This window comes from Suncus etruscus, chromosome 3 (genome assembly GCF_024139225.1).
Source record: "Suncus etruscus isolate mSunEtr1 chromosome 3, mSunEtr1.pri.cur, whole genome shotgun sequence".
Lineage (NCBI taxonomy): Eukaryota > Metazoa > Chordata > Mammalia > Eulipotyphla > Soricidae > Suncus > Suncus etruscus.
This window is the reverse complement of record NC_064850.1, coordinates 106,696,948-106,719,253: the sequence shown is the minus strand read 5'-3', so window position 1 is coordinate 106,719,253 and position 22,306 is coordinate 106,696,948. Positions and strand designations below refer to the sequence as shown.

General features: G+C 34.3%; 1 protein-coding gene across 1 annotated transcript; it reads left to right on the top strand.

The window, feature by feature from the left end:
* Positions 1-955: 955 nt before the first annotated feature.
* On the top strand, positions 956-18,323 carry TDO2 (tryptophan 2,3-dioxygenase). The gene is made up of 12 exons (XM_049769625.1): positions 956-1,062; positions 1,250-1,355; positions 2,311-2,401; positions 4,453-4,523; positions 5,824-5,951; positions 7,767-7,953; positions 9,589-9,696; positions 12,081-12,192; positions 13,656-13,713; positions 15,245-15,324; positions 15,954-16,044; positions 18,056-18,323. Exons 1-12 carry the CDS (start codon positions 1,028-1,030, stop codon positions 18,207-18,209), a joined length of 1,221 nt encoding a protein of 406 aa, XP_049625582.1. The 5' UTR covers positions 956-1,027; the 3' UTR covers positions 18,210-18,323.
* The last annotated feature ends 3,983 nt before the right edge of the window (positions 18,324-22,306 follow it).

Sequence of the window (22,306 nt, the reverse complement as noted above, 5' to 3'; positions counted from 1 at the left end):
GTAGAGGAAAAGATTACTGAATATTCTCTGCTTCAAATACTCCCAACCAGGACACTGGAATATTGATGCTGTCTTTCTTCTTAACAACAAACCACTATCTAATTTGTTGACAAATTTCATTTATATGTAACATCCAAAAAGAAAATGGTGGATATGATTTGTATGTATTTAAAAAAAACTTTTGTAACTTATCTTTCTGATATTTTTTAAAAGCAATCTTTGGTGGTGAATCAGGATTTCAATAGTAAACACCTTCATCGCTCTTGCTATATAGAAGTTGGTATAAATGTATAGAGTTAAATAGATTTTTTTCCAGAACATACAATTATCTGGTAGTGGAGTTAAGACTAAAATGAATTTTCTGACTGCTAATTGCATTGGTAAACCAGACATATATAAATCTCCAATCTTAGAATGTGAAAGTAAAGAAAAATTAATGATGTTTCTACGTTACACAAAGACAGGTGATAAAGACAGATGATAGAGCTTCTCTATTTTACTCACTATTACTCAAAGCCACTACATAGAATTTAGACCAAAAATATCTTCTAGAAATAATATTTTAGTATTAGTATCATTTGGACTTTTACACTCATGACTGAATTTCTTTTAAAAACTTCTCTACAAATTACTCAATGGAAATATCTGCAGTGCTCTGTATTTGGAATGCCAAATGAGTTTAAGAACAGTTCATTATTATTTTTTGGTGAAAAAAAAAAGTGGCCTCTACTGTTCGTTATTTTGGATATCAAAACAAAACTTGGCAAGTTATTGATTCAGTTTGGCAGAATACTCTCACTTATGTAGCAAACCAATTGCCCCCCCCCCCCCTCGCGCTTAAGTGCATTCCAAAGTTTAGAGTACCAATTGAAATGGGAGTCTAGAAAAAAACGTTCCCAGAGAAGGCTGATTGGCTGGTGCAGGGGAAGCCAGAGACATAAAAGGCAGCTGTAAGACGTCTGAAAATGTCAATGTAACCATCGGTCTAGAGTGGAATCTCCTGTCTGTATATCACTGCCTTTCTGCCATGAGTGGGTGCCCATTTTTAGGAAATAAATTTGGGTGAGTATTTATCTCTATTCTGATTGCAGTTCAGTTTTTAAATGCCATGAAAGAATTAAAAACTGTCCCATTTCTTTCTTTCTTTTTTTTTTTAAAGTCTACTTTTAAAGGGAACAAATAATTTTAATCTTTCATGTTGTTAGGTAATTGTGTTTTCTCAAGTTCTTTCTTTTTGTTGAATCTCTAGATACAATTCTCAAACGTTCTCAGTAGAAAACAATGATGAAGACAATTCACAAAGTGGTGTGAATAAAGCCAGCAAAGGCGGACTTATCTATGGGAATTACCTACATGTAAGTGGCAAAGTCCTTTTAGTGTTTAGCTTCCATTAGTAGTTGCTAAATTTTGCTTAGAGACAGTTTACATTTTTAGTCTTTTTTCCCTCTATCTCCCAAGTCTTTGCTAGACCTAAAGATTTACTTGCTGATGTACATATTTAACTCAAAAAATTTATAACAGCAAATTAAAATGTATATGTGAAAATTCACCTCACTTGGCAGAGAAAGTAATTAGAGAGAAACAAGTATGTAGCAGAAAAATAGAAATAATAAGATAAAGTACAAATAATAGTCTTTAATATTTTGAAATTTAACAGCATGTCAAAAATTCAACCTAGTCATCAGAACAAGGTTTACTGTTTAAAGAAAATAGATTTGTTCTTGAAAATGACTTGGAGAAGTTTTTAATACTATATGCCACTAATCAAGTTTACTAGAAACTAAGTTATACACTTTAAAACTAGGTTTTCTTTGTTTTCTTATAAGAGACTTTGAGATGCTGTTAAATTTCAAAATATTAAAAACTGTGAATATATTTCTATTATACTTTCTATAATATATATTAGTAAATTATATTATTATAGTAAAATGTATTTATAATGGTATTGGTATGTATGTTTGTGATGTATGTTGCCATACATATCACCAGCACAAAAGTGCATAGGTCCCCCATTCCTTCCCTAAGTTCAAAATTAGTTTTTAATTTTTTTAACTTTATGGAGAAAAAACTAATATCTTATAGATATGGAATTCTTTGATTTTATGCTTATATTACAAAAGTATTACTCAAACATTACTAACTACGTAACCTTACATACATATAATTTCTTATTTTATGTAAAAGGCATGTAATTGTCAAGTGCACCATACTGCATAATTAATTGTAATCCCTGTGATAGACCTTAGGTTCAATACGTTTTTCCTCTTAGAGCTTTATATTTTTATAAAAATCTTTCTTTTCTTTTCAAAGTTGGAAAAAGTTTTGAATGCACAGGAACTTCAAAGTGAACTAAAAGGACATAAAATTCACGATGAACATCTTTTTATCATAACTCATCAAGGTAAGTTGACTAAAAGGTTGTATAATAACAAATTCCATAGACATGCCTCATAAATAATGAGGAAAGCTACAATTCTTTGAACTATAATGGTAAGAAATCAATGGTAAGAAATCAAGAGATCGCCTTTGTTACAAATGCTGGAAAGTTTTTGCTGCTAGATAATTCTCCAAGGATCTCCATCTGGAGTTTTGAATGGTTTAAAAGATGTGTTCACTTCACTTCTAATTGGATCAAGCAACACTTTAACTTTGCCCTAATACATAGTTCTTTCTTTCTTTTGGAATCCACAAGTAATCTGTAAGCTAAAATGTTACTTTTATTCAACTTGGGATTTTAAGGACGTTTTTTAAAGAATATTTGAAGAATAAAATCACTTATGTTTATTGTGGCTTAATATACACAGTTCTGTACAAAGGTGGTACTACCTGAAAAGTAAATTCTGGGTTAAATGTATATTTTTCCTCTTTATATGTCTAAACCTTATAATGCCTTAACATAAAAGCCCATAACTTTAGAGATTTAAAAAATTTTATAGATTCATTTCTGAAAGTGTTTTGGGACTTAAAAACATTAAGGTTTATGCTAGGAATGCTAGGACTATTATACTGTTCTCCAAAGACCAATGATTTATTTTAGTTAGAGCTTGACTTCCAAACATCTTTGCATCTGTTTTTAGTGGTTACTTTTTTTCTTAATGTTATAAAATGATAGATTTATTTGAATAAAAGTAAACATGAAAAGCAATGTGCTGAATGTGTTACTTTTGTTTATATGTTTGTTTACCAACAAAACCAGTAGGAGAAGAATCATGACAGGGTAAAACTTTTGAATTTAGAACTGTGTTTATAATGTGATTCTTTACATTATCTATTGTATTGAGACAATTGTGTTTTCCCATTCAGAAGCTTCTTTTGAAGTGAGAAATTGTGCCTTTACCACTGAACACAACTTAATAGTATTTAATAAGCACACTAAAATAAGTGCTGTTATTTCTGTAGAGGAAGACTTTTTACTCTGCAGTTACATATATGCTTCATATATCAAGGGGTCAAACATGAGAAAAAATATAAAAACTATCATATCTTGATTTGGTCTTTAAGTCCAAAAGACAAATCCTTAAAAATATCCTTAGATATAATTTATCATTTGAATCCTTTAATTAGTAACAAAATGCAACCATTAGTCTTGCAATAATGCCAGATTCTCCTTTGATATGGGATAAATTGTATCCTCTAAATAGTATCAAAAGACAATATTTATCCATTCAATAGTATCAATTAAAATGCACCAGACAGCTCTAAAATGATTGATTTACTATTCTTATATTATGAAGACATTGACCTAATGCTTTTCTTTTGCCAAACAATAGTAGAGTAGTATACGAACAGTCCTAGATATTAAGGAAAACAAAAGTTTTCCTTTATTTATGTTTGTCTTTCTTAGAGCAGGTTACACTCCTGGAAACCAAAACCTTGTCATGTTCGCTCTGTTAGTTTAGTATTAGATTCTCTATTTATAGGAGAAGCTGAGTCTGACTTATGCTTTTACACATACTTTTAGTTTCTATATGAAACCAGAAGGTGTGCTATATTTTAAAATACTGAATTTTTGTGACACCACTGTGCTAGTAATGACTACAAAGTATATAGATAAATTGGCTAATTTATTAAAGGATTCAATAAAGGATGCTAATATCTCCATTACTAATTTCTTATGTCAATTTATCTTAACTGTTAGAGTTTGTGGCTCCTTATGACCTATATTTCTTTTTGAGACCCAGATATCCTACCACTTGGCCCCTAGTTCCATGCCATGATTCCTCATTTATGCAATTTTTACCTTTGATCTCCTTGGAATATACTGGGGAATCATGAGGGGACCCATATGGCACTTGATTGTTAATCCTGGTTTATAGAATAAAATAGAGCTTTAATGGCATTTAATATCATTACATTTTATACTCATCTATCAATGTGTTAAACATGTCTTGATATGGTTATTGACAAAATGCTCTCATAACTTTCCAACTGATAGTAATTTTCTCCTTACAGCCTATGAACTCTGGTTTAAACAAATCCTCTGGGAATTAGATTCGGTTCGAGAGATCTTTCAGAATGGTCATGTGAGTTATCATAACCTAATATTGGTTCTATACTTGGAAGGAATGTGTAAATTATACTTCATAAAAGAGATTTAGTACAAAATAATGAAAGCATTTCTTAATATAAAAAAATCTCTACCTTCCTAAGAGGACGTTTTAGCTCTATTTTCCAGTGTATTATTTTCTGAAAACTACATACTGCTTTAGCTTCCTTTTAAAATTTCTACTTAGGCATTTTATTTGCACTGAAAAAGTATTATAATGGTAGATTATGAAATAGTTAGGTCTGTATTAATGAATTTTATTGTGGGAAGATAGGGATAATAATAAAAGATGTCCAAGGAGAAGAGAAAGGAGAAGAGCAGATAGAGGAAAAGAGAGAAAAGATAGAAGAAGGAAATAAGGAAGGTGAAGATTAGGAAAATTAAAAACAAACAAACAAATCACAAAACTGAAGCAAGCAGAGCAGGTGACTGTAAAAGTCTGAACTGTACCTTCCAACCTCGTGCTCAACTTGTCACTTCCACACTCTTTCCAGAGACCAACATATCCTATGTCTTCTGCTTCTTAGTTACTACAGCAAGGGGACCCAGAAATCCATATACAGACAGAACCATACACACATTCTTCTCCTATTTAGGTGACTGTTGCTTTTGTTCTAACAACTTCCACTCTCAATGAAGAACAGGTTTTTCTACATGATCTTTAATCTGCACTCATTAATTCTCTGCTTAACTTGAACTTTATTCCTTAAAGCAAAACTAAGACAGTTTATTTTAGAATTCTCAGGTCTTTTGTTCCAAACATCTTCCCAGTTTGTTTGCATACAATTTTGTGTTTTGTAAGAAAAAAAAAAAGATGATCCTGATTCTATAGCTATTTGATGCATGCAGTTCCTAGTTACATATATCAGGGCTCAGGATACATGGGTGGGGATCGTTCTACAGGAAAGCACTTGTTTTCCTTGTGTGGCAAACTAAGTTGTATCCTAGACACTGTCAGAGAAAATAAAAAAGATATCAGAGTTGCCTATTCATGCAACATACATTTAAAGTAGAATTTATTTCTAATAAATAATTTAAGGTAGAATTTATTTCTAATACATAGTGAGGGTGGAGGATCATGGGAATGTAAGTGATAGAGTGCAATAACTTTGTGCTTCGACATGTTAATACAACTGTTACCATATTGCCCAAAATAATAACATTTTATTAAAAGTTTAAAAATAAAATAGACACAATAGGAACACACGGTTGCTTTAGTCTAATTTGCTTCTCCTAGAAACCAAGTTGTTTTACTGTGTTTTATTTCTAACCATCAGGTCAGAGATGAAAGGAACATGCTAAAAGTTGTTACTCGAATGCACCGTGTGTCTGTGATCTTTAAATTGCTGGAACAGCAGTTTGCTGTGCTTGAAACGATGACAGCCTTGGACTTCAATGACTTCAGGTGTGCCTTGAAGCTATGTCATAATGCAGTGGGGTTGGCCTTTCATTCTGCTGAGATACAAGAGAACTTGAGTGCCCTGTGATAAATAGCCTGTCCTACAAATATTTTGTCAAACAGCACTTGAGCTTCTTCATGCCAAAGCATCTGAGAAAGGATCTAAAAGCATTTTATCACTCACTTTTCCATACAAACAATATATTCAGCAACTTTCAAATTATCGTCATATGGCCTGTTTTAATTCATAAAGGATTTTAGGTAACTTTATTTGTTCCTGAAAATGGCTCATATATAATACGTGTAATTAAGTTTATAAAAACATAAGACCTAAAAAATGAGATGATAGATATTCAAGTCATTAAAACCATTAGTATTAGGACACAAATTCAACAATATATTGCAACTTTACATTTCCAAAAAACTAACCTATGACTCTCTCTCTTTCTCTACACACATACTACACACCACACATACACACACATCTCAATAGCAGTGTTTACAAATAATATTTTGAGAAGACAAATGTTTTTTGTTCCTTGGATCCTACCCAGTAGTACTCAAAATCACTCCTATTAGTCCTGGGGGACAATCTATGATTCAGAGGACAGAGCTGTGGTCAGCTAAGTGTCAGGCATATATATTACTCCCTGTACTATCTACAGAGTCCTTGAGACTAAAATTTTCAAAGAATATTAGATAAATTTAGGAGATTCAGATATAGTACAAATTTTAAGGTCCATTCCTTCCTTGAGGTCCAACTTAGTTCATTCCCTAAAACATAGTCTTTCATGCACTTTTGAGAAAGACTCCCAAACACAGAGCTGAGAAAGTATTCAAATACACAAAACTAAAATAAAATTAAGAACTTTAAGTGTACTTAATGATGTACAGGGCATCTTTGTTTGACAAAGAGAATATAACAAGATTTGTTTTGGTGGATTGAAAACCTTGTAATTTTTATCTCAGAGATAAAGAAATTTTACAAGGACTTAAGAAAGTAAATGGTTATGTGAGCAAGTAGAAGTAATACTATTTTGAGTGTCTATGTTGTCCTAGGCAATGTCTTATTTGTTTTACTTATATTATCTCATTGGTACATATAATAATAGTGAGATTAGTGAAAATATCTAGGATATAATTTAAGTAGTTACTGAATGATATGCATAAATATTTTTTTAGCATTTTTGAGTTACAAAATTCTGCTCAATTCCCAGGGTATTTTAGGGAAGATTTCATATACATATATGTCTACATATATATGTATATATATACAAGCATATACATACACTTACATGTAATATGTATACAAATATATCTCTACACATGTACACACATATATGTTTACACCAAACAAAAAAGACATATACATCAAAAGCATTTTACAAACTACATATCTCACTTCAAATTAAGTGATTAATATGGATAATTGTTTCAGTAGTTCATTTCTTTGTTTCAGTAAGGACGAAATCAAGTTCCAACTCAGTGTATCTGAGATTTTTTTTGTTTTTTGATTAATGGGGGGGGGAGTGGGCCACACCCAGTGATGCTCAGGGGTTACTCCTGCCTATGCTCTCAAAAATCACTCCTGGCTTGGGGGATCATATGGGACGCCAGGATCGAACCACGGTCCATCCTGGGTCAGCCATATGCAAGGCCAAGCCCTACCGCTGTGTGCCACTGGTCTGGCCAGTAGCTGAGTTTTTATGATGTCTAGAAAATTAAAATGGACAAACACTCATCACATAAGAAAACAATTCTAGTAATTGACAAAACTAACTCTGCTAACTCTTCCATTCTCTTCCTGGTTTATTTTTAAAGAGATTACTTATCCCCAGCATCAGGCTTCCAAAGTCTGCAATTCCGACTACTAGAAAATAAGATAGGTGTCCTGCAGAATTTGAGAGTGCCTTACAATAGAAGACATTATCGAGATAACTTCAAAGGACATGATAATGAACTACTCCTGAAATCTGAGCAAGAAAAAACTCTTTTGCAACTAGTGGAGGTATCTGCTCAACTACTACTTCTAAAATCTAACTCTGCCTTTCTTATTAATTGCACTAGATCAGAATTTAGTTTGAGCTCATCAATTTTGAGTGATATTTCTTGGAAATAAAAGTGAAAATTTATAGATATGACTCCTAAATTTAACTAATTAAGGCAGCCAAAATAGGAAATCAACGGAAAACTTCAAAAATATTTGGCAAATCAATTGTTGTGTATGTAAACATTTTATGGGATTATTATGTTACTGACCCTACCCTGATTGGTGATTGTGCCCTGTCCCAGGGTGTGACCTGGCATTCTGCCCCCACCCTAGGGTGGCACCTGATTTTGCTTTTATCATTGGGTGGTATCTGATCCCACCATTGGGTGGTACCTGATTCTGGGGGATAAAAACAAGGGTCTGTGGAAGGTGAGGGGCTTTTTGGCTGGAACTGAGGCTGAGGCTTTGGACTTCAATCTTGTCCACCGAATAAAGCTAATATTTCCACAAGCCTGACTGTCTGCGAGCTGTTTACCCGCCATTTCACCTCAGAACCGCTGTGTGAACAGGGTGGCAGACGCGTGCTCCGAGCTGAAGGGGAAAGACCTCATCCTCCATCCCTCCATCAGTCAATCTCTTCAGGGGCTGACTTGCAACAATCAATAATGCTAATATTTCATAATATTACCTTATTAATGTTATAAATCCTCTTAAATAACCTAACTAAACAATATCTATTGGGTTGATTTTAAAACTAAATTCAATTATTTATTTAATGCATAATTAAAAAATTAGAATGAAAAGTTATAAACATTGCATACTTTTTCTGCTAAAACTAACAAATATTAGACTCCAGAATGTTTTCTCCGTATCTTAATTCTCTGTGAGTTTAGAAATAGTTATGGAGAATTATGACCATGATATTTTATAAATAAATTATTAAGTAAGGTTGTATTATTTTTATTTCTCTTAAAATAAAACTCCTCTGCAAATTAAATTTCATTTTACAGTTAACTTCATTGTGTTCACTAATTATCTGAGTGCTGAAAATACAAATTTAGATTAAAATAATCTAAATTTTAGATTATAATAATCTATATATTAGATTAAAATAAATATGTATTATAATAAATAACAATTCATAATGATAATGAAGACAAAACTCATTTCAATACTAAATATGTTAAAACACATAGATGCATGAATTTGGTTTTATAGGTAAGAGTCTTTTGGGATATTAAAATAATTGAGTGGTTATTCAGTTTCAAAGTTGCAGCATATATATACAATGCTCTTACTTTTAGGAGTGATTATATCTTCTTGTGTTGTAATTTATTCAGCTCCAAGATAAAGTATTTTGAGATAAATGAGATTTCATTAAAGCAATGTATATTTGTTGAAAAATTTATAGAACAAAATTGAAATTTCCATAATAAAATAGTTCTTAAGAGCACATAAACATTTATTGTTAAACTCTAAGGTTAAGAAAAAATATTATTTTATAATGGAAGAATTAAAGGAAAAGAAAAATATTTACACATACAAATGAGTATTTAGAAAAACGTGAAAATTTTCTGTTTGAAGTTATACTGTGTGGATATCACATTGTTTGAAGTTGATAATATATTTACTTAAAAATAATATTTGTTTAAGGCCTGGCTGGAAAGAACACCAGGTTTAGAGCCACATGGATTTAACTTCTGGGGAAAGTTGGAAAAAAACATTGTCAAAGGTCTGGAAGAAGAATTTTCAAGGATTCAGGTATTTACTTGTTTTTATTTACTTTTGATTTTGGGCCACACCTGGCAGTGCTCAGGAATTACTCTTGGTTCTGCACTCAGAAATCACTTCTGGCAGCTCGGGGGACTATATTGGATACCAGGGACAGAACCTGGATCTGTCCTGGTTCAGCTTCATGCAAGGCAAATGCCCTATCACTGTGCTATTGCACTGGCCCCAGGATTCAGGTATTTATGATGCAATAGCAAATACAAGTTTTCTGCAGAAGAAATAGTTGTGATTACATTTTAACGTCTTCTTTTCACTTTTCTTTTTCTTTTATTCATAGTTTCATAAATGTATCTTCTTAGACTATATAGCATGCTTAATTTATGTGAAAATAATTTTTAAAATAACTTATGTATAAAACAATAATTATGAAATAATTATTTCAAATTAAGGAGTTTATCACAGGCAAATTTATTTCTGATCGATAGCTGAATTTAACATTCATTTTTCACTTCTTTTGAGAAAATTTTATATGATCAATTCTATAAAATGACTTTGTTTCTCCAAAGACCTTTCAACCAAACTTCTTTGTTTGCTTTCACTCTCAAATGTTTGCTGAAATTAAGCAGCAGCCTGTTACTGAGGTCAGCAGCAAGTTACTGGGGTCAGCAGCCAGGAAGGTCAACTCTTTTTCTGAGACTGATCTCTAGCCTGTAGTTCTGGAAACTTTTAGTTCTGTGTCAATGTTGATAGTAGGGAATCTGAAATCACACTGCATGGGCTCAAGTTGCCTATTTCATGTTATAATAACCATCTCACACTGAATTTCTATTACTTAACATTTCTGCTGCTCTTTGTTATTGGTTTTGGGGCCAAGCTGTGCTAATGAGCTGCTTCCCAGCCCTGCTTTAGGGAAGCTGGAAGTGCTGGGAAGTGGGGATTACACTGAGGCTTTCAATATGCAAAGTATGTGAGTTATATGTGATATAGAGTTCAATGAGTTATATTCATTTGCTTCTCTGCTTTTATTATTGGTAAAGGAGAAAATCATAGTATTTCATAGATTGATTATGATCATTATGTTGGATTCATAGTTTAAAATTATTTAGAATACTGGTTAGCATAATTATTTTTCTCTCCCATCTAGTTTTTAATCCAACCCAGTTAGCATTCTTGCCTTGTCCATTACAAATTACCTCCACACACATAGTTATATTTAATTTTCATTTTTTTATTTCCTAGAGACATCAACACAAATGGTTTATGTACTCATTTCTTTTATGCTAATTTTATGGTATTACACTGGCTTGATTTACCAGTATTAGGAATACACCTTCAAGGGGGGGGTTGAAAGATGTACAGTGGGTAGAGCACTTGTCTTGCACATGGTCAATCTGCATCCAACCTCCAGCATTCCATATGGTCCCCTGAGCACCACCAAAGTTACCCCTGAGCATCACCATTGGATGTGTTCTCCAAAACAAACAAGAAAACACCTTCAGATCATAATATATATATGGATATTATATATATATATATATATATATATATATATGTAGCATTTACCTCTTCTGAAGTTCAATCTACAACTGCCAAAGTGACCTCTTCTGCCTTTTCCTCCCATGCTCTCCGCCTTATCGACCTACCACATGTTTTCCAGAGTTAATTTTGTGGTGCTTTGTTAGTTAATTTGCATTATTCATTAATGTTCACATAGACAGGTAACTAGGATTTTTGCTTTCACTTTCTGATTCTTTTTCTTAGTAATCATCTCAAATTTTGTCCATATTGAGGCAAAAGGCAAGATTACATGCATATGTAATGCTATATTTACATCTTATAATATTTGATCTAGAATATTAATGGTATTATGATTTTTGTACAGTAATTATTATTTTTCTATAAGTGGAATTATTTATTAAATAATTGTTGTCTACTATTTTTAATTTTGGGCCACACCCAGTGACGCTCAGGGATTAATCCTGGGTAATTTTTCAGAAATCGCTCCTGGCTTGGGGGATCATATGGGACACTGGGAAATCTATCGAGGTCTGATGAGTGCAAGGCAAACACTTTATTGCTGCCCACCACTTCGGCCCCTGTTGTCTAAATTTAAAATGTTACAAGGACTATTAGATATAGCCAATGTTACCAATCTCAACCTTTCTCATAATATGTATAAAAAGAACATTCATGTTTGACAAACTCAAACCTCAAAGAATCAGAGACATGAGAAAAAGAAGGATCTTTTGATCTATCAACTTTAAATTATAAATGTAAATTATCTAGAAAATATTCTAACTTTAATTTCTTTTACTGGATATATTTTCTGGGTATCTTTTTTATCACAAGAAATAACTTTTAAAACTAAGAATATGTCCTTCTTTTGGGAATATTAATTGAGTTTTTCTACAAAGGCTAATGAAGAATCAGAAGAAAAAGAGGAGCAAATAGCTGTCTTTCAGAAACAAAAAGAAGTGTTACTTTCCTTATTTGATGAGAAACGACATGAACATCTTGTTGGTAAAGGTCAGTAATTACATGTTAAGGATTATTTTTGGTAATGAGTGATATAGTATAAAACTATCAAACACACTTGGGAGATGTTCAATAGAAATTTATATTCCACTTACAGAAACATGAAGTGTTAATGTTTGCAACAATAACCCTTTGTTAACACGATTCAATACCCAGTTTTTTTAAGACATTTCTTTCTTTCTTTTTCTTTTCTTTTCTTTTTTTTTTGTTTCTGGGCCAAACTCAGTGATGCTCAGGGGTTACTCCTGGCTATGTGCTCAGAAATTGCTCCTGGCTTGGGGGACCATATGGGATGCCAGGGGAACAAACCAAGGTCCATCCTAGGCTAGTGCTGGCAAGGTAGATGCCTTACCGCTTGTGCCACCGCTCTGGCCCCTAAGACATTTCTAATGTTTCATAATCTTTAAACCATAAATATTATTAAGATAAATTAAATATAGCTTTTCAAATTATTCAAGGTCAAATAGACACAGAGAGAAAGAAAATCTAGATAATGCTAAATGCTATAAAATATAGAAGAAAGGGAAAGTTAGGGTGACATCAAAAGAAAATAAGCTTTCTAGCAGACCAGAAAAAAGACTTTGGGTATATTAATATAAAGTCTTTATAGCACATATTTGCAGCAATTAATTCCCTAACATATTTGATAGTATATCAATAGCATTGATGTGTATTTGATATGTATATCAATATATTTGATATGTATAAGTTTAATCAATAGCTGATTATAACTTTTGTTATAGACTGTTGTGTTCATTTAATTAGTCAATTTATGAATAACTCATTGAAGGTAAAAAGATGTAAATTTTATCTTTGCAACACATGTACAAGACTGGAGAGACAGTACAATGGTGTGTTCCTTGCATATTCTGATCTGAGTTTGCTCCCTAAAACCACATATGGTTTCCTTAACACTGCCATGAGTGCCAGTAGTAAGTTCTGAACAAAGATTAAATATGGCCTCAATAAAAATTAGTATTAAAATGTTTAAACTTGAAAATTATTACTCCCAATGCTTTTAATAGAACCTCAATAGAGATAGTAAAATTTTGTTTTCCTATAGACAGAGCAAAACCACTCATTACAACACACAAATTAGATTAATCATAATGGTTGAGTTCTTTAAAGCCAAGTCACTTTGAGCAATTTAAGTAATATTAAATAAATTACAAAAACAAAAAATGAAACGAATCTTTTGAAGTTTCATTATCATAATTTATATTATGAATCATGCAAATAGAGTATTTTCGAATAAGATATTTACTATGTATTGAACATTATATACTTAGAATTTATTTTAAAACACAATATAAATATAATGTCTCACATGACCATTTTAAAACATAAAAAGTTTAAGCCAAAATCACATTGCTTTATAAAAATAGTTAAAAACTACTTAGGTTATAATATCAAATTAAGATTGTCTCTTAAATTGCCTCCTTTGAATCTTGCAGGTGAAAGACGACTATCATATAGAGCTCTTCAAGGGGCCTTGATGATATATTTTTACAGGTAAAAACAAATTAGAAGAAAAAAATAACTTAATACTGAGGAGTATATATAGATAATATATTAGTACAATACTTATAAAGAGCAATCATAGTCTAAAACTAACATTGTTCAGTTTTTGAAGAAAGCTTAGAAAATATTTGTTTCATAAAGTATTTTTTACAATTAAAAAAAAGTATCTCGGGGCCGGGAAGGTGGCGCTAGAGGTAAGGTGTCTGCCTTACAAGCGCTAGCGTAGGACGGACGGACCGCGGTTCGATCCCCCGGCGTCCCATATGGTCTCCCCAAGCCAGGGGCGATTTCTGAGCTCATAGCCAGGAGTAACCCCTGAGCGTCAAACGGGTGTGGCCCAAAAACCAAAAAAAAATAAAAAAAAAAAGTATCTCCCATAGTGTGTGAAAAAATTGACAATATCAAACCATTTTTATAAGATCCTTAAAATAGAATTTATCTCAGAAATTCATTCATGCCATTAAACCAATGCTGTAGTATTGTTGCTTAATTTATAAAGAGGAGAGAGTACAAACATGTTATGAAGTGCTGATCTATTTAGTAATTTCAAGTAAAACTGTACTCTCAAAGCATTTACAGAACCCTTTCTATGTGTATAAAGGTCCCATCTTCAGATTTCATGAATCAGTTGTAATAGAACAAAGGCTAGCACACAGGAACAATGCAAAAACAGTCACAACAACCCTATGTTGATGGGCTGTCTTTTTTTTTTTTTTTTTTTTTTTTGGGCCACACCCGTTTGACGCTCAGGGGTTACTCCTGGCTATGTGCTCAGAAATCGCCCCTGGCTTGGGGGTACCATATGGGACGCCGGGGGATCGAACCGCGGTCCTTCCTTGGCTAGCGCTTGCAAGGCAGACACCTTACCTCCAGCGCCACCTACCCGGCCCCGATGGGCTGTCTTTTTTACTTATATTTATTTTCAATTCTTTCAACCATTTCTTCAAAATAGCAACACAAAATCTTTTCTTTACCTATATTAAGTATAGACCATTCAGCCTTTTGTATCTATAGTTTAAAAGTACAAAATTGAATGATTAGATAAACTAAAAAGGGAATATGGACTAAAAGAAAAACAAGTTTTCATAGTGTTTGAAATTTGTACCTACCAGTTGTTTATTATAAGCTGGGCAATGTTTTTTCATGTATATGTCTAGGGTTTAGGTGTTTGAAATCCATACACATTGGTGCCCCTGGGGCACCATGCCATGCTAACGACTGAACATGGGACTCCCGCAGGTGAAGCATGAACATTTGCTCTTCAGCTAGCTAGCTCCCTGGACTATGTCTGCCTCTTTTTTAAACCTGTACAATTTCCCAAAAATTATGCAGAATATTTCAAATTCTTCTAATTTGTACACAGTCATATCCCAGTTCGTAAGATAAAGAAACTCAGACTGAGGTAGAATTCAGCCGGGTTTGAAGAACAATTCACATTTCTCTCCCGGGTCAACAGGTCTCAAACTCCTGTTCATCTTATCACTGAGCATTTGCTTGAACCGATTTCTTATTTGTCCTTTAGAGAAGAGCCTCGGTTCCAGGTCCCTTTTCAGTTGCTGACATCACTTATGGACATAGATTCACTCATGACCAAATGGAGATGTGAGTTTTTCTTCATTCCATTCCCCATCATGCTTCTTCTACCCCTGACTAACAGCCTGCCCTGCTTCCCACTATTTTTTTCTTCCTTCTCTTGTCATCTATGTATGAGTTGCATCTCTAAAACCCAGTTTGGCAAAGGTGATGACATACCCAGAGCACACACAACAGGCATGGTGGTTAGTGCCCAAAGAAGCCAGCCAATAATCCAATAACTTAGTTGATAATCATAAGGAAAAAAAAAGAAAGAAAACCTCATTTGTAATCATTTATTCACCTATATACTAACATTTACAAAACACAATAATTTAAAGTTCAGGAATACCTTTCTTTCAAAATGGCTGAAGTGGCCTGGTTTATCAAAATCCTCAGGTAACCCTGCTTTTCCCAACTGTTTCCAAGGCTGAAAGTAATGAAGGATGAAGTTAAGCACATTTAGTTAGAACCAAGGATGGTGCCAGGCAACCTCCTGGCCTCATCTGACTCTCCAACATGGACCTTTCATGAGGTTTAAGTGATAAGCTGGGAGCGTTTTCTTAGAAGCAATAATCATTACCTATCCTTTGTATTTAGGACATTGTGGAATTAATGGCAGAAAGATATCCAGGGCGCTCATTTGTGTGTTTGTCTAGATAACCATGTGTGCATGGTGCACCGGATGCTGGGCAGCAAATCGGGCACTGGTGGGTCCTCCGGGTATCAGTACTTGCGCTCTACAGTGAGGTAAGCTGAAAGGATGAAATCCTCTCCATATTTCTGTCAAAGCCATCAATGCTATACCTCTCCTCTATACGTATAAGCAAAATCATTTCTTTTTCTGTCTGAACTGATGACCTCATATTTGTGAGTTAGGTTAAGCTATTTCTGTAGGGGGAAAGTTGGAGCAGAGGGCTGGCTTAAAAGGCTGCAGTTCATGTTTTGCATGCTTGAACCCCAGATCTGAGCCCTGATATTACATGGTCTTCTGAACACCTTCAAAAGTCTGCATAACACCAGCCCAACTCTGTACAAGGAGAAGCTTGTTGAGCAGTCTAATGTCTCAAGAATACCACTTTGCCAAATATATATTAAGCCTTAAGCATCCCTTGGATTGGAGAGTTAGCATAGTTTAAGACCCTAGTTTGATCCTCAGCAGCTCATATTGTCCCCTAGGCACTGTCAGGAGTAATCCCGAAGCACAAAGGCAGGAGAAAATCTTGAAAACTAGCAGATGCAACGACCACAATAAATAAAAAGTCAAAAACAAACTCTTAGTTTTGGAAATTTATGATTTGGATCCTATGATAAGGAGGAGAGGTGAGGATATGAAGGAGTTAAACAACATAGAATACTTTCAATATATTTTGGTCCAAGTTTGATGGGATATTGTTATCATTATTTCTAGTAATGCCTTCTTGACTAGATGAATGACACATCTAAAAAACTTTCTCATTTCATGATAAGATGTCTTTCATAGAATAAAATCTTCCTTCTCCTGTATGCCCTTTCAGACTGTTTACAAGAAAAGTTTGAATTTATAGAGCACTTAAAACATGATGTGAATTTCTAAGACATTTCTGGTCCTTTTAAATATCTACAGCATTATAGATGGATAAATAGAAACATAATTCAGAAAACTAGGATATTTGTAAGACCACTTGGGAAAGGAAAATAATCTCACAAATAAAGTAGCTATTCATATTTATTTTCCTTTGTTAGTACATTGTTTTTATGATTAAGTTATAAATTGTAGAAGTTTGATTCTTTTATTATTTTGATACATTTCACTTTCACTGGGAATAAACTTCAGATCTGCTGATTTATGAAACTCATTGGTTTGAATTACACATTACACATTTGAATAACTCATTACACAGTACCTCTTTCTCTGGAATAGATCTGTAAACAAGAACAAAGGATTATTTTTTACAAAGAGAGCAAACACACTAATGAGGGGGTTAATGAACACAAGCATTAAGTGTGTAATTTTCTCAGGAAATTTTCACAAAGGCAAGTCACTAAGATTTAAATAACTTGTTCATTTTCCCACTAGTTGCAACTAGTTGACAAAATATGAACCAAATTTTTTATGTTGGGTTTCATGTGTAAGTGATCTGCTCTAAATTTACAACTGCTAAATAGCTGAATAATAAATATAAGAGCACATGTAGAAACATTATGACTTAAAAAACTAGTTTTTTTTTTTTAATTCATTCACAGAAGTCACTTTAGAAGTATTTGCTAAGTGAGAACAATTTTCTTTTCTTTACTTTTCTTTTTTTGAAACTCCCAAACAGGGAGTTTGGGAAACTGCGGGGCACTCCTCTTACTACTCGCCCACAAGACTGATCATTCAATGAAAGGGTTTCAGGATGTAGTGCTACTTGGCCCATGTAATGCTAGAGAATGCCTGAGTCACCCCAAGCATGTATGGATGTATCTTCTGGACCACATACAGGGTTGCAGCAGTAACGAGCAGGGAACCAAAATACTGATATCAGGATTGCAATCAGGGTCAGTTGCAAACAAAATACGTACCTTTACTGCTGTATAGTCCACCGTGTTTGAACATATAATGAAAATGAGGGGTATTAAATCTAATAGTACTTAATAATAAACATATATGATATACATGTAACAGAATATTGAATATCAATTATTTGTGGCAAAATATTTACTCAAGAAATCACATTTTCATGGGCTTTTTGATATTTTATGTCAATAAATCTAAAACATCTGTATTTTATTTGTCCAGTGACAGGTACAAGGTATTTGTAGATTTATTTAACCTTTCCACATATTTGGTTCCCCGGCACTGGATACCAAAGATGAACCCAATCATTCACAAGTTCCTGTACACAGCAGAATATTGTGACAGCTCCTACTTCAGCAGTGATGAGTCGGATTAAATAATCTCAAAGCATCTATGAAGAACATCAATTTCCCTGTTTGTATATTTAAGATTTCTCTAACTTTTCATAAGCACACAGTAGAACCCTAATGTACTATATGTAAATACATAAACTTCATGGTGATTTAATTCAATTCTGCAAATAATTGTATTATCTATTTTTTGTGGTAATAAAAACTAAGCATTCCAATAAGTAATATGATTAAATGATATCATATGAAGTATGTTTTCCTAATAACAGTTCAGTGTCTCCTGATATGTAGAACTTCACAAAACCCTTTTGTGTAGAATATCATTTCAAAATTTGCAAGAGTATAAACTGTGAGTATTTAAATACCTTATTAAAATACATTTTTCTCTGCAAAGATATCTTCAATAAAAATTTTTGCTTGTGTTTGTTAGGTTTTTTAACAAAACAAAAAAAAAGCCATAGGAGATTGTCTCGATGGGCCAGAAATTGAAAGTGTTTGGGGTCCCTGATATCACAGTAATGTCTGTCTGTCTGTCTGTCTGTCTGTCTGTCTGTCTCTCTCTCTCTCTCTTTCTCTTTCTCTCTCTCTCAGTTTTCCAAATGCATGTTGACTCTAGTTTTTTTTGGTGTTGATCAACTCTTTTTTGGGGCTGGATCTCATTGTGCAGCTTTTCTTTTTCTTTTTTTCTAATAGCCCCTCTTTTTTAAAAATATTTTTTATTTATTGATAAAAATGCATCACAGAGTTGACATAATTGATAACAATACAATTGTTTTAGAAAGACCAAAAGCAACATGATTAAAAAAGAGAAATTGAAAATTGAAAGAAAAACAAAAGTGATGGGAAAGGAAAGAAAATGTTCAGTGGCAAGTATATTTTTGAAAATTATTAAATCACCAATGAACTCATTAATGCACTAGCAGAAAGTTTAGTAAGCTCTCCTTTAATTTTTTTTTAAAGGATGAGAGTTAAAAAAAATACAGTAAATACGGTGTGGGTGGCAATTGTTGTTTGCATAGGCCCAGCAAAATATGGGGGAAACAAAAGGGAAAGCCTTGGCCTAAGTACATGGAGATCTTAACCCTGAAAATTTCTGGGAAAGGCCGACTTAGGGCTCCAGGCATACTAGGCTGTCCAATTTCCTGATTCATTCTCTGTGGTCCTGGTAAAATTTTTTCGCAGATTCGCTGTTGTTGGTGTCAGGTTTCTGTAGTTAAAGATTCTGGCTTTTGTACATCTTCCTCATTGAAGTCAGGATGATGTTGAGTGTCCTCTAGTTTCACCTCACCATTAGCAGCCAATGTAGAGAGCCCTGCCCTGTAAGCAGGTTGTTTCTGTTACTAAGTCCTCTGGTTGTTAAGAGAACCCTCTTTGGAATAAGTCCATTCCAGTGCAGCAGTAGGGTCTTGCTTGGTACAGGTTGGCTTCCTGGTGATGTTATAGACAATTGTGGATGTTTCTGTATATGATATCCATGTTTCAGGGGTGTATGGGCAATGCCTGTTGCTATGAGGCCTGAGCCAAGTCATTATGACCATGTTCAGGGTGTAAGTCCCCACTGCATTACAAAATTTGTGTTCCCATCTCTATTAAATAAGACCTTGTTGTGCAGCTTTTCTTAAATCCCAGAGGCTATTCCAGAAGACACAGAGATGTAGTTTCTCTCTGCATACTCTCTGAGCTCCAAACCCAGAGACAACTAAATGCTCAAGAACAGGACTGGCAAACAAGTTCGACACAAAGAGCCAAAATTTTAAACTGTGAGAGTCAGAGAGCCACACCACGCAGTGACCTGCCAAAACAGACAAACACTCACACAAAAGCAGCTAATTTTAACAATAATCTATTAAACACATATTGCATTTTGCCATTTTGAGTGAGGATAAAAATCCTGCAGTGATGGTGAGGATGTGCATTAAAAACTAATGGCAAGATGTGACACAACATGTGACACACAGGTGGTACCCTGCTCGCTGGCCCGTGCAGTGGTTTCCGAGGGATGGGAGATGGGAGGACGCAGCCTGGGGGCGGGACTTCCACGCTTGGAGATCTCTCCTCAGAGGTCCCTCCTCAGAAGCAGCAGAACAAAATCCAAACTCGGCAAAGAGCCACAGTATATAAAATCATGATAAGAGGCAAAGAACCGCATCCATTTTGGCGGGGAGCCGCATGCAGCTCAAGAGCCGCGTGTTCGACATCCCTGCTCAAGAAGATTGAGGGAGGAACAAATAACAATCTTTGAAAAAGAAAAAATGCTCCTCTCCACCCCAGAGTGTTGTAAATAGCCTGAGGGATAACCCAGATTTTTCTTTTTTAAAATCATCTTATTGAGAGCATTGTGATTTACAATGCTCTTCATAGTTTGGTTTCAGATATGCAATGTTTCAGGGCCAATCCCACCATCAGCGTTGACCTCCCTCCACCAATGTTCCCTAAGTGCTTCCCATGCCTCCACCCTGGCCCCAGCCTGTCAGTGTAACAGGCCCATTTTGTTTTAATTGTTAAACTTTGCATCTCATGGTTTCACTGTTGTTGAGTTTGGCTTTGATATTTAGTTTTGTTCTTTGTTAACAACACCAATGCACCTGAGACCTCAGGGCCCCTGTCCCCCATCTTTTCATATATATGTTTCTTTTCCTCAATTCAATTTCTTTCCTTCTCCTTCTTGGTTACACTCCCTTAAAAGGTTTCTGTTCCCTTTAAGTGCGCAGAAATCTGTTAAATAGAAATCCTTGGTAACTCATTTAGAAACAGTTGCCCAGGTTGCAGCAAATTGCATGACTAGATCATTCCTTGCATCTAGGTGGATTCCAACTCCTACCTATTGTACTGAGTGCTGCAATGAATGCATATATCCTTTTGGATCAGTGTTTTTCTGTCCTGGGGGTAGATTCCCAAAAGTGGGATTGCTAGGTCATATGGCAGATAAATTCTTAATTTACTGAGAACTCTCCATACTATTTCCTGTAGGGGTTGGAACAGGCAACATTACCACCAGCAATAGATGAGAGTACATTTTCTCATCAAAACCCCACCAACAGAAGTTGTTTCCAGTACATTTAATATGTTCCATCTTCACTGATTTAAGTTGATATCTAACTGTGGTCTTAATTTGGATTTCCCTAATAATAAATCTTAATGAGCATTTTTTCATGTGCCTGGTTGGCCATCTGTGGGTTGTCCTTAGAGAAGTGTCTGTTCATTTCCTCTCCCCATTTTGATGGGGCTTTTGATTTTCACATAACAAAAGTGATACTAGATATCAATCTTTTTGCACTGTGTTGAGTGCAAATATTTTCTTCCACTCAGCTGTCTTTTAATTTTAGCCCATGTTTCTTTTGCCATGCAGAAACGTTTTTTTATGGAGGGTGTGTGGGGCCATACCCAGTGATTTAGGGTTTACTCCTGGCTATACGTTCAGAAATTGCTTCTGGCTGGGGGACCACACGGGACACCAGGGGAATCCAACCTAAGTCTGTCCTAGGTTAGCGCCAGCAAGGCATACATCTTACTGCTCTGCACCACCACCCCGGACATGCAGAAACATTTTAGTTTGATGTAGTTTGATGTAGTCCCATTTATTCAAATTTAATTCTATAATCCTTTTAAGGTCTATATCTTGGAGTGTTCTGCTTATGTTTTCTTCTGTGAACTTAATGGATTCAGGTCTAATCTTAAGGTCTTTGATCAGCTTTGAATTGACTTTTTGTAAGATATGGATAGATGCATTTGGGTGCATTCAGGGTGGTATGGCTGTAGATGTGTATCTCCTTTGTATATCTCAGATGTATTCCCTGAACATCTATAACTCATTTTTGAATATGCTCTTATAAGGTGACAATTTTGCCCACTGGTTTTGTTTGTTTGTTTGTTTTCCCCTTTGAGATCTGTTCAATAAGCAATGCTGGTAGAAGAGTATCTCTTCTATATTTTATAGAATTCATTCCATAGAATTCATTATATATTATATATTATATAAAATTCATGTTAGAACCAAGTTACAGGGAATGTTGGACTTGATCCCTAGGCCCCCAGAAGAGCCGCATTAAAAAGTGTAAAGAGCCACATGTTGCTTGCAAGCCACGGCCTGCCTACCACTGGTCTATAACATTACCAGGACACA